General features: G+C 43.8%; 2 protein-coding genes across 33 annotated transcripts in view; one reads left to right on the top strand and one right to left on the bottom strand.

Annotated features, from left to right (window-relative positions):
- The window catches only part of CHDH (choline dehydrogenase), a 42,070-nt gene that overhangs the window by 2,599 nt on the left and 26,393 nt on the right, over window positions 1–13,078 (bottom strand). The gene's annotated exons all lie outside the window — the stretch shown is intronic.
- The window catches only part of CACNA1D (calcium voltage-gated channel subunit alpha1 D), a 184,070-nt gene that overhangs the window by 165,581 nt on the left and 5,411 nt on the right, over window positions 1–13,078 (top strand). For all 31 annotated transcript variants that reach the window (XM_083420303.1, XM_083420309.1, XM_083420304.1 and 28 more), the window contains 6 exons: window positions 515–628; window positions 2,673–3,064; window positions 3,888–3,914; window positions 4,984–5,133; window positions 6,540–6,703; window positions 10,907–11,028. In XM_083420303.1, the coding sequence (XP_083276429.1) occupies window positions 515–628; window positions 2,673–3,064; window positions 3,888–3,914; window positions 4,984–5,133; window positions 6,540–6,703; window positions 10,907–11,028 (969 nt within the window). The remainder of the gene's footprint in view (window positions 1–514; window positions 629–2,672; window positions 3,065–3,887; window positions 3,915–4,983; window positions 5,134–6,539; window positions 6,704–10,906; window positions 11,029–13,078) is intronic.

The following is a 13,078-nucleotide window of genomic DNA, read 5'->3' as shown; positions in this document are numbered from 1 at the left end:
GGGGAAAGCAAGCTTGCTTCTCTCCCCCCCCCCCCGCCAGCCCCACAAGCTCGGGGGATAGTGGGGAGGCGGAGCGCCGCCACCCCGCTATTCCCGGACCTGATCTGGAGGCTGGCGGGGGGGAGAAGCAAGCTTGCTTCTCTCCCCCCCCGCCCCGCCAGCCCCACAAGCTCAGGGGACAGCAGGGCAAGCCGCTGCCCCACAGAGGCTAGAGAGGCTGTCCCTGAAGGCAGAAGAGGAAGACGGAGTGCTCTGTCTCCCTCTTCTAGCTTGGGGATGGCTGCGCAAATCTGGGGGGGAAATAAAAATTTCCCCCTTGATTTCCCCCCCAAAAAACTGGGTGCGTCCTATGGGCCGGTGTGTCCTATAGGGCGAAAAATACGGTAGGTTAAAGCATAAAGCTAATAGAAGGATATAACAAAAACTCTTCACATCAGTCCCTTAACTGTGATGAATCAGAAAGAGAAAAGTTAATTATTTTTTAATGCACAATGATTATGTTTTACCCATTTAGGCGGGACTAAGGACGCTTCATGATATTGGACCTGAAATTCGGCGTGCTATATCCTGTGATTTGCAAGAAGATGAACCTGAGCAAAATCACCATGAGGAAGAGGAAGTATATAAAGTAAATGGACATATAACAAATTGGTTGGCTCGAACTTGTGAAATTTACAAAATTATGCTGCCGTCCTATACATGCTTGCTTTGAAGTCCTGTTGTACTTCTGAGTAAACATATATAGACTGATAGTAAACATTTTTGTTCAACACTGCAATATTTTTTCAAGGGGTTCAGTGCATTCTCTTTATGCCTCAGTTGTTTTACTATAGACTGTCTTACGTGAATCAGTTTGCAGTGCATAATTTCCTTACATTATGAGCAGGTAAGGTCTATTGAAGTCAGTGAAATTTCTCTCTGTGTAATATCTGGACAAGATGTGCTTATTGCACCACAGGAAACAGCCACACATCCAAGGCAGTGCAGAAAAAGTACATTAAAATAGGGGGCGGGGGGGGGGGAGTCAAGAGGGCATTAATACTTTTAATAATCATGATTTTAAATTAAATTTTAAGTTATTTTCTATAGGCATGTCACCTGACATGAATTTCACATGAAGAATTAGAAGTAAACTATTTTTAATTTCAAAAACAAAAGTTCTCTAGAACACATAAAACTGCCAAGTCAATAAAGTGATTGTAAATAAAAGCTGCTTGGTGACCTCCCATCTTTCAATGGAATAAAGCAGGGCTGTAATGGCACAACTAGCAAACAGTTAATTTTGGAAGTTGGATGTTCTCATACAACAATGATCATTTCTATATTTCAAATGTGCAAGGGGTTTGGACTGCATTCCTCCCTGAAATGTCTGGCCAGGACTACTGTAGAATGATAACAGCATTTGCAATATCAACCCCAGAAATCTATAGTGGTAGTTGTTTAGTCGTTTAGTCGTGTCCGGGTCTTCATGACCCCATGGACCAGAGCACGCCAGCCACTCCTGTCTTCCACTGCCTCCCAGAGTTTGGTTAAACTCATGTTAGTAGTTTCAAGAACACTGTCCAACCATCTCGTCCTCTGTCGTTCCCTTCTCCTTGTGCCTTCAATCTTTCCCAACATTGGGGTCTTTTCTAGAGAGTCTTTTCTTCTCATGAGGTGGCCCAAGTATTGGGGCCTCAGCTTCAGGATCTGTTCTTCCACTGAGCACTCGGGGCTGATTTCCTTCAGAATGGATAGGTTTGATCTCCTATAGTTACATGTACTTTAAGCAAGAAGTTGATGGCTATGTCCTGTTGTCTGTGAGTTTCCAATAGCATACAAAAGCCTAGGGAGAAAGCTGGACTGATTAAAGATGGCTCCTGCCACTGATTTGAGATTACAGTTATCATTGATAGCAAGAATGGGGATTGTTAAGACGTTGGAGGCAGACACCTCACCAGATGTTTTCTTCTGCCAATTGTCATTGCTTCTGTCTTCCCTAGATTGAGCTCCAAGAGATACTGCTCCTATCTCCATCTTAGTCCTGAGTAGACTGCACCATCTGGGTTAGGTGTAAAAAGAATCATAGAATTGCATGCCATTCACTCTTTTCATAAGAAACTCTGAGCACTTTACTGTATGATGCGCCATCCATGCATATAGGTTGAGCTGCATGGATGGTCAACTTGATCCACAGCGTGGGCAGTTGCAGTGGAGCACAACTTGCTCTTCCAGCTGTATGAGAACAGAATCACAGAACTCTTGATACTATCTGCAACACCAAGATCGTTGTGGCATGGCTTTAAGTCATAGTTTTAATGGGCAGTTGAAATTTCAGGATATATGCTGTCTGTAGTATAGTTTGTAAATGCTATAATATTTGATGACTTTATTTTGCTTGGCTCTCAACTACAGACACTGTAGTCTGAGTATCTATGGCACAGTGCTTTTTAAAACACTCACTTATTGGCATTGCTTGCAGACTTTCAATGTAGCAGCATAATATAGCTGCCATGATCATGGGCACCCCCATATCACTACAGGAGACCTTGTATAAAACAACACATTATGACGGTGCAATAGCTTGACCTCAGGACCATGAATGTACCACATAATGGTATGCACATACACTGATGCAAGCTTGGTTTCAGCAATGTATTATATTAACTAACTGATTAACTTGTATATTGCAGAGAAATGGTGCCCTGTTTGGAAATCATGTAAACCATGTTAGCAATGATACAAGGGATTCATTTCAGCAGATCAATACCACGCACCGTCCCCTGCATGTCCAAAGGCCTTCAATTCCATCTGTGGTTGAGACTACCGAGAAAAATGTGCCTCCTCCAGCAGGAAACTCCTTATTCCACAACCACCATAGTCATCATAGCCATCATAACCACAACTCTGTAGGGAAGCATGTTCCAAACTCAACAAATGCTAACCTCAATAATGCCAACATGTCCAAAGTGGCTAATGGAAGACACACAAGTGGTGGAAGTCATGAGTACATATCTGAAACTGGGCATCGTTCCCACTCCAGAAGTGATCGTCATGAGAAACGTAGAAGATCTGCCAATAGGAGGTAAATCTGAAATACGGTGTTTGGGTTCAGACCCTTCTATATCTCAGTCACATTGTTGTACATAATGCTTATGAACTAATCAAATACAGTCATACCCCAGCTTACAGATGCTTCAGGTTGCGTTTTTTTGGGTTATGGACCCACCGAAACCCGGAAGTACTGGAACGGGCTACTTCCAGGTTTTGGCGGTTGTGCATGCGCAGAAGTGCTAAATCGCGCTATGAGCAGAAGCACTGAATTGCAACCCGTGCGTGCGCAGACGTGCTGCTGCAGGTTGCAAATGTGCATCCCGCATGGATCACATTCGCAACCCAAGCGTCCACTGTAGTGGGTTTGGGGTTTCTTTGTTTTTTACAAAAAAGTGCATACCATTTTCAATCCTTCATTCCTTTCAGTCTTTGAATAAAAATTTGGCGGCTTTTGGACCACTTATCCTTGATTATCTCACTGGCCTGGATTCATTTTATAGATTACTTGAAACTTGTATTTCAGTATATAGCTTGCATTTAGCTTTTTATTCAGCTACATGTTCTGATTTAGTTGGTTATCTGATCCAGCAAATGCCCATGAGAACTACCTTACTGTGGTGAAGAGAATCAGATCAATTCAACAGATACAAGCATTAATAGCATGTTCTGCTCTACAGTTCATTAAGTCAAGAACTAATTGCAAATTAGTGTTTCTCTTTTATTAAAGTAGAAAAATATATTTCGGGGGTGGGGTGTTGTAGATAAATTTATTAAGCAAGTACCTTACTATCACCAGTTCATGAATGCTAATTATACTTCTTTTCTCCTTCTACATTGTTTCCCTTCTTGGATAGATCTCGCTATTATGAAGCTTACATTAGGTAAGTAAATACAGTGTGAAGCTCTTGGCAAAAGGGTATTGACATGCCCAGATACAACTGAGCATGCTTTTAAAAATAATTTCAGTCCATAGCAAAAACAACATGAGTTGTGATACTCACATTGGGGTAATTATAAACTGTGGGGCCCATAAGAATTCTCAGAACATTATGGGCATCATGAGAAAGAATAATTATTAAGGCTACTCCAGCTCATGAGTATTATACTACTGTGGGTATCCAAATGTGTGAAAGGGGTAACAAGAATATGCACACCAGACAGGCTTCCATGACACTGACATCTGCATCAGCCCCACTGTGGCTGCTGCATGTTCAGCGTCAGGCTGAAGAGGGCCTGAAACTGTTATTTGGGTATAACTGGAACCTAAACAAGGAATGGGAAAGCAGAGAGCTGCATGCAACCCACAGCCCAATTTCACGCAGCTGGCAAGGGAAGAAAAATGAGGGAAAGGTGGTGGCAGAGGGGGAAGGGAGGGAGAGGGGATGTCCTTTGGTTCTGGTCCCACCCATCACTGGCTACAGCTCCACCCACTGCCAAGATGTAGCTCCTGACAGATTACCTTCCTTTCATCAGAAAAATAGTTTCTCTAGCCATGAAATACAGGAAAATACTAGAGACGTACGGCTTATTCTTGAACCAAATGAAAATAAAGCGGTTGTCCTCATAACCTTAAGTGTTTTATATTCTTAAAGTAAGATCATTGACACCCAAACTTTGTACAGTCAGACTTGCTTTGTCTTAATAATAGTTTTTTCTTCTCATGAATGCTATAAAAAAAAGCAGCGAGAACTTTTTTTTACTTCGCTTAATTCTAAAACCATGTGTGTTACCTTTTAAGATGACATTAGAAAAGCATACCTGAAGCGAAAGTCCACAGTGATAGGCATTAGAGCACATTTCTGCTACAATGATTTATGCATAGGTGTAAAAGACAAGACAGCGATGTTTCCAAAGAAGGGAAGTTTGTGGAAAGTGCAGCTACAACAATTTATGTCAACATTGTTCCTTCAAGAAATTAGGCCTTGCCAAACATCTATGTCCTATCTGTAGGTCAGAATCTGGAGATAGACATCTACCCACAATTTGCCGAGAAGATCATGAAATTCGAGATTATTATAATGATGATTGCTACTTGGATGATCAGGAATATTTTAGTGGTGAAGAATATTATGAAGAAGACAGTATGCTGTCAGGAAGCAGGTAAGATTGCTAGTCTTTATTGAGAAAACAATTTTGTATATACCTTATGAAGATAATTTTATGTTCTATATAGCAAAGAAAGAAAAACTATTTTAATGTGCTACTGGAGTTCTGTAATATCCAGGGAGCCATCACAGGTGGAAAAGACTTCCTATTTCAGAATTTACCCTGAACACACAAAGGGCCAAGAAAAGAGGAGCCATATCACCTTGAGGCAGGGCTAAACATATGGCCACACAGCTTATTTGAATCTACATTGCTCCCTAATTTAAGTTAGCACATGAAGAGGCCATAGGAAGGCACACATCCAGGTCAAAGAAATACAGTTTAACAGAAAATACTAGGCAGGCAGAAGATTTGGGAGAAAGCATGAAATTGATTTTAATATTTGGGAATGGAGTATCTTGTAGTGGCAAGAAGATGAAGATGCTTGATACTAGAATGGCCACAAGATTGCAGGTCGGAAGATATAATAGCCACAGTGAAAAGGTAATTGGGTAACTGGATTAGAGTACTGTTATCAGAACTATTGTGCTGTTTTTGTTTTCCTCAACATACTTCTGTGAGATCCTTTCACCTGTGTTTATGAGAAGACAATTCACCTAAAACAAAATTGGGCCAGGGCTCTCATCATTCTTGATCATAAACAATGCTGCCTTGGTCTGATGAGTTACACTCCAACATCATCTGGGGATTTTCCATTCATGACCTACATTGGATTAAAATTTAGTTAACTCCTAGTTCTAATTAAATGCAGGGCAAGGAGTTGGTTGCTGCAAAAAATAAAAAATAAAAATCAGTATTACCGGTATTTATCCTCATATCTTGACAGTGAGTCACATGTTATCCCAATATTGGATTAGCCTCTATATGGCATGATAAATCTGCAAGAAACACCTATAATTAGAGTTTGAGGAGCCACTGAATAAAAAGATGGTTACTTTTTATGAGCTAGAAATGCCTTGAGGAGTAATAATAATAATAATAATATTTTATTATTATTTATACCCCGCCTATCTGGCTGGGTTTCTCCAGCCACTCTGGGTGGCTTCCAACAAAAGATTAAAAATACATTAAAACATCCGTCATTAAAAACTTCCCTAAACAGGGCTGCCTTCAGATGTCTTCTAAATGTCAGATAGTTGTTTATTTCTTTGACATCTGATGGGAGGGCAGCAGGGCATCAAATTGTTAGTTATGTAATTTATTGGTGTGTTTTTTACTGCCTGGGATGGAGGGAAGGCAGTTGTGGGCAGTTGAAGTACTATGATAACTTACAGGCCTTACATACTCTGCACTTTGATTTTTTGGGGGAAGGGCACTATTCGCTGCTTCAACTTGAGACAGCAAAATGTCCTGGACTACTCCTGTATGACCTGCATTAACCATCTGTTTCTTTACCGCAGGTATACATATGACTATCCCAGTAGATATCACTGTAATGATTTGGACTTCGAACGGCCAAAGGGTTACCATCACCCACATGGTTTTTTTGAGGAAGATGACTCCCAGATGTGCTATGATTCAAAAAGATCTCCGAGGAGGCGGTTGCTACCTCCAACACCCACACGTGAGTACAACTGGGAAAGTTGGCTTCATTATATGGACGTATGTTTGGTTTGCTACAGGACCTGTGGATGTCTCTTGGCCCCATGGTATCAAAATTATTCTGCTCACCATAAACAGTCAGAAACCAGAGGCAACTCTGTCAGAATTAGAATTGATCTAGATTTATCTATACTTTCCAGATTAGCATTTGAAATCTACCCTCTGTTACCAAAACAGCATTCATTTATGGAGTTACAGTGGTACCTCGGGTTACATACGCTTCAGGTTACATATGCTTCAGGTTACAGACTCCGCTAACCCAGAAATAGTGCTTCAGGTTAAGAACTTTGCTTCAGGGTGAGAACAGTAATCATGCTCTGGCGGCGCGGCAGCAGCAGGAGGCCCCATTAGCTAAAGTGGTGCTTCAAGTTAAGAACAGTTTCAGGTTAAGAACGGACCTCCGGAACGAATTAAGTACTTAACCCAAGGTACCACTGTATTTTTTAACTGTCCTTTACCCCAACACCACAAGACAGGTTACATTTAGTACAATACCATCACATAAACATGCATAATTAACAAACCATAGAAAAGCAACAAAAGCATAGAACAGATACAACTAGCAACACCATTAAAGGGATGACAAAAAAATATCCTATTTCACTTCCAAAGGCCAGAGGAAACAGGTTTATCTTAAGCAAAAGATGCAAAGAGGGAGTTCCACAGTTTTGGGGACATCACAGAGAAGGCCCTGTTTAAAACTACTGGACCTGTGAGGTGGCAACACCAAGAGAACCACTTCTGCTAATCTCAATACTTGAGCTGGCATATCTAGGAGGAGGCTATATTTGGAGTGTAGGACTAATGCAAACACCTTGAATTGGGCTCAGAAACAGACGAGCAACCAGAGCAGATGTTTCCAAACAGATGTAATATGAATCCTTGCAGCCATATTAGACATTCTTCTGACTTCCACATTCTGTGCCAGTTGCAGCTTCCAAACCTGTTCCAAGGGCACCACTACATAGAATACACTGCAACAGTCCAGTCTGGACACTACCGGAGCATGGAGTAAAGTGAGCAAGTGATTTCTTCAGGAGGCGCCATAGCTGGCAAACCAGCTGTAACTAGAAATAGGCACTCCTAACTCCCAAGGCCACACAGGCCTCCAGCGACAACACTGCATCCAACAGTGGCCCCAGCTACACCATTGGTCATTCCCATCCAGAACAGGCTGCCTCACCACCTCCCAGGTTTGGGAACTTAGAACATGTAACACTCCTGTCTTGTCTGGTTTCACTTTCAGTCTCTTGGCTCACATTCAGCCCATTACTGTATCCAGGCACTAGCCTAGCTACTGAAATGCCTCTCCTGATTCAGATGGTGCACAGAGAGCGCTATATGTTATCCACACATTGATGGCACCTCACTCCAAAACTCCTGGTGACGTTTTCAAGAGCATAGTTGTTAAAAAAAACATGTGGAACAGAATGGATCCCTCTGGGATGCCGTGCCATAGGTCAACCCTCCCAGGGGCAAGCAATAGCTTCAGTTGTGTTTTCTGAAACCAACCCTAAAGGTAGGGATGGAATTGCTGAAATACAGTGGTTAGTGCAGGAGAAGACCAGGGTCTACGGTGGTCAAAATCCAAAGAGAAGTGAAGGAGAATGAGCAGGGTTGCGCTCTTTCCCAACAAAGGCCATCAACCAGCACAACAAAGGCAGTTATGGTACCATGATATAAAGGTAAAGGTACCCCTGCCCGTACGGGCCAGTCTTGCCAGACTCTAGGGTTGTGCGCTCATCTCACTCTATAGGCCGGGAGCCAGCGCTGTCCGCAGACACTTCCAGGTCACGTGGCCAGCGTGAAAAGCTGCATCTGGTGAGCCAGCGCAGCACACGGAACGCCGTTTACCTTCCCGCTGGTAAGCGGTCCCTATTTATCTACTTGCACCCGGAGGTGCTTTCGAACTGCTAGGTTGGCAGGCACTGGGACCGAACGACGGGAGCGCACCCCGCCGCGGGGATTCGAACCGCCGGCCATGCGATCGGCAAGTCCTAGGCGCTGAGGCTTTAACCCACAGCGCCACCCGTGTCCCCATGACATACACTACCCAAAAATAGAACTGCGAGCCTAAAGCTTAAGGCATTCTGTAGAAAATTGATACACCTTGTCAGGAAACCCTTCCCTCCTAAGAGATAAAATTATGTGATCCAAAATAAACTTGTTACTGTAAAAAAAATAGTGTCATGTAACTTTTTGCTATTTTGGACCCAGACTGCAACATGTAACCAGGCAACAGGATCACTTCCTTTGCTGTGTATTTGTTGTGAAGTTACAATGCCATTAGGGACATGGGTGGTGCTGTGGGTTAAACCACAGAGCCTAGGGCTTCCCAATCAGAAGGTTGGGGGTTCGAATCCCCGTGACGGGGTGAGATCCCTTTGCTCAGTCCCTGCTCCTGCCAACCTAGCAGTTCAAAAGCACGTCAAAGTGCAAGTAGATAAATAGGTACTGCTCTGGCGGGAAGGTAAACAGCTTTTCTTTGCGCTGCTCTGGTTCGCCAGAAGTGGCTTAGTCATGCTGGCCACATGACCCGGAAGCTGTATGCTGGCTCCCTCGGCCAGTAAAGCGAGATGAGCACCTCAACCCCAGAGTCGTCGGCGACTGAACCTAATGGTCAGGGGTCCTTTTACTTTTACCACAGTGCCATTTAGCTTCCCTTCGCTAGTTGTGAAATAGATTTGCAACAAACCAACAGAAACAATAGCCGAGTTAAATGTCTTAGTATTATAAGAATAAGCCACAACCAACCTCAGGGAAGTGATGAGAAAATACATTAAAAGGTTTGAGATAACATTTACTTGACACAGCAAATAAGGATGCTCAATAAACTCATCAACTGGAAGCAACCATAATGCTAAACCTTGGTTTAGAGTTACATGCAAACCAAGCCATAGATGCGGCTTGCATCTTGCTTCTATCCTATCTGCCTCACCCTTGGGGTAACATAATCTAAGGTTCAATGCTGGAAAACTTACGGTTGCTATGCACAAGAAGGAAACATTGTCAGATGCAACATGTGACAAGGGCGATTTGAATTTTGAGATCACAAGGAAGTGAATTAGTGTTGCGTTTGTTCCTGGAGATACAATCTCTCCAATACTAGGAATTCCTTCCATTTCTCAGAAGTGAATATGCACTGTCTTTATTTCATGAAATATTATTAATTAAAACACAGAGTTTTTATAAATGTGAGTAATACTCCGGCTCACTACAGACAATTGCCATGGGCTTCTTGATTATGGATAACGGGGAAGGATGAAATTCACTCAAGGAAAAACCAGTTTTAAAGAATGTTTCATAAGTTATTTAATTCACACACAGCATGATACATTATTTTACATCATTATTTTATATGTGCGATCTAGGAGACTGTCTTGGGTTTCTGTCAACACTTTTGAGACATAATTGGCCTTTCAATATGTTTTCTTCAAAGTGTCAAAAAAACAAAACAAAACCCCACACCATTAGAGCTGTGGTTTTTATTGAGTGTGATGTAATTTTTGCATTATCACACTTCCCTCCTTGGGCCAGGCAGACTGCCTTGGAGAGTTATCAGAACTTTGGATTTTATGGATTATTAGCTTTTGCAGCCTGACGCTTCATAGATCAATCTGTCTATCCTAATGGTAATACCAGAAAATGACCTAATTGTAGCTAGCAATCAGTAAGTTACTCCTTAAAAGTAAAGGGAAAGGGAACCCTGACCATTAGGTCCAGTCGTAGCCAACTCTGGGGTTGTGGCACTCATCCAGCTTTACTGGCTGAGGGAGCCGGCATACAGCTTCTGGGTCATGTGGCTAGCATGACTAAGTCGCTTCTGGAGAACCAGAGCAGCGCACGGAAACGCCGTTTACCTTCCCGCTGGAGCGGTACCTATTTATCTACTTGCACTTTGACGTGCTTTCGAACTGCTAGGTTGGCAGGAGCAGGGACTGAGCAACAGGAGCTCACCCCGTCGCGGGGATTTGAACCGCCGACCTAGTGATCGGCTAGCCCTAGGCTCTGTGGTTTAACCCACAGCGCCACCCACGTCCCCGAAGTTACTCCTTAAGACAACCCAAAACTATTTGTCACCTTTCCTGCAATTGACTAGTAGTTGCTCCTCTTGAAACTGTTTCCAGAAAATAGTAATCACCAATTCAATCTTTTCACGTTTCAGCAAATCGCCGCTCTTCCTTTAATTTTGAATGCCTCCGCAGACAGAGCAGTCAGGATGAAATCCCACTATCCCCCACTTTTCACCACCGCACTGCTTTGCCCCTGCATTTAATGCAACAGCAGGTGAGTTAAAACACAGTGTTCACACTTTAGTTGCAGAATTCTATGTTTGATATGTAATTTTATGCCACTTCTTTGGAATACGCCAATACTGGCAACACTCAGGGGGACGAAAGATAGGAATCCTTTTCCAAGTGTTCTGAATAGGGTTCAGAAGAGAGAAGAGTCTGCCTGGGTATGCTAGCTCCACATCCGATCCCTGTCACCTTCTGGGTGTTCCAAGACAACTGTTTGTGGGGAGGAAACCTCCTGTACTCATGGAGGCTCTTGTGCCTTTTGAAACTGGAAAAATCAAGGCTCCCCAGTGCATGCAGTTAGGGCAGGCAGTCTCTCTCAAACACATGGAGGTGTGATAGCAAGGATGGATGGATGGTGGGAGGATGTTAGCTGCCTTAAGCCCCATTCTAAATGCCCAACTAGGGATTTTGTAAGGTCACCAGCACGTTAAAACTCATGAGAGCTCAGCTTTCTGGATCCTGAATTGGGGAGAGAAAAACGTGACTGCAGGGGAACGGGAAGGGTGCTCCTATGCCTCTAGACTATTTATCAGCAACTGTTTCTTCACCAAGTCCAGTCTCAGGAGGAAAAAATGGTCCTGATGGGCAAGACAAAGAGCAATTTGGATCCTTAAAGGGTTTGGTAAGCAACTCATACTTCCCTGGTTAGTTACAAAGGGCCAGATTCAACTAAGTTGCTGTACCAGCAGAAGCCAGCCAGCTCAGTGGAGCTCCCCCTCACCTTTCTTCCTCCTGCACCCTCCCCAAATCCCAACCCCAGAATAGCATACAGAGGGAGGAGAGAGATCAGTCCATTTGGCAAGGAAAAACGCTAGTGCTAACAGAACAATCTCCTTAGCACGACATGGAATTCCTCCCTTACAACTTTTGCAAGTTACAATCAGCTATATCTACGATCCTATTAATGCTTCTACTGAAGAATGGTGTATGTTGCATTTTGATGGTTTTTTCTGGGGCTGCCATTAAACAGCAAAATCTGGCTTTATGCATTTCCCCTTGGAACTAAGTCCCACTGACTCAGGGGGCTTAGTCTCATGTAAGTGGGCATAAGACTGCAAGCCAATCCTATGTGTGGTTGCTCAGAAGTAACAGGAGTTGATTGTACTGAGAGCGTGTCCCAAAATTAAACCATTGGTCTCATGGTGTAGTTGCAAAGGTTGAGTAGCTTGGCAAAAAGTTATGTATTTCAGAGACGGGAAACCTGTGACCAACCAGATGTTGTTGGACTCCATTAGCCCCCAGCCAACATGGGCAATGTTCACAGACAATGGGAGTTGCAGTTCAGCAACAACTGGAGAGTGACAGCTTCCCTATCCCTGATGTAATTATTTATTTCTGCAAACATTCAAAAGAAGTTGCTGTAATTTATTAGGACACTGCATCCAGTGCATTTTTTATACTAATGCTTTTTCTTCCCCAATATTAGGTCACATTAAAAGCTCATCCAGACTTCCTTTTGTGCCGCACAGATCTTCACTGTATCTGAGCCATTTTTCTTTTAGCCCTGAAGCAAATACCGTATTTTTCGCCCTATAGGATGCACTTTTCCCCCTCCAAAAATGAAGGGGAAATGTGTGTGCGTCCTATGGGGCGAATGCAGGCTTTCGCTGAAGCCTGGAGAGCGAGAGGCGTCGGTGTGCACCAACCCCTCTCGCTCTCCAGGCTTCAGGAAGTGATCCGCAAGCCTTGCACGCCCGGGGGGAGTTCCCGCGGGCTTGCAAGGCTTGCGGGCGGAAGCCTGCAGCCCGAAGCACAGGGCGCCCTCCGGAGGACGCCCCGTGCTTCGGGCAGGTGTCCGCAAGCCTTGCGCGCCCGGCGGGAGTTGCCACTGGGCTCGCAAGGCTTGCGGATAGCAGCCTGTTCTGGGGGCTGGGGTCGAGGGACGTTTGGGCTTCCCCAGCCCCGCGGCTGGGGGGATATTTTTTTTTTATTCATTTCCCCCCCAAAAACGAGGTGAGACCTATGGGCCAGTGCGCCCTATAGGGCGAAAAATACGGTATATAGACAACCTGAATTCCCATTTGTTCTGATTCAGC

The sequence above is a fragment of the Podarcis tiliguerta genome (genome assembly GCF_965153285.1).
Source record: "Podarcis tiliguerta genome assembly, chromosome: 2".
Taxonomy (NCBI): Eukaryota; Metazoa; Chordata; class Lepidosauria; order Squamata; family Lacertidae; genus Podarcis; species Podarcis tiliguerta.
Note: the sequence above shows the minus strand (reverse complement) of the source record. Positions and strands in the feature narration are given on the sequence as shown.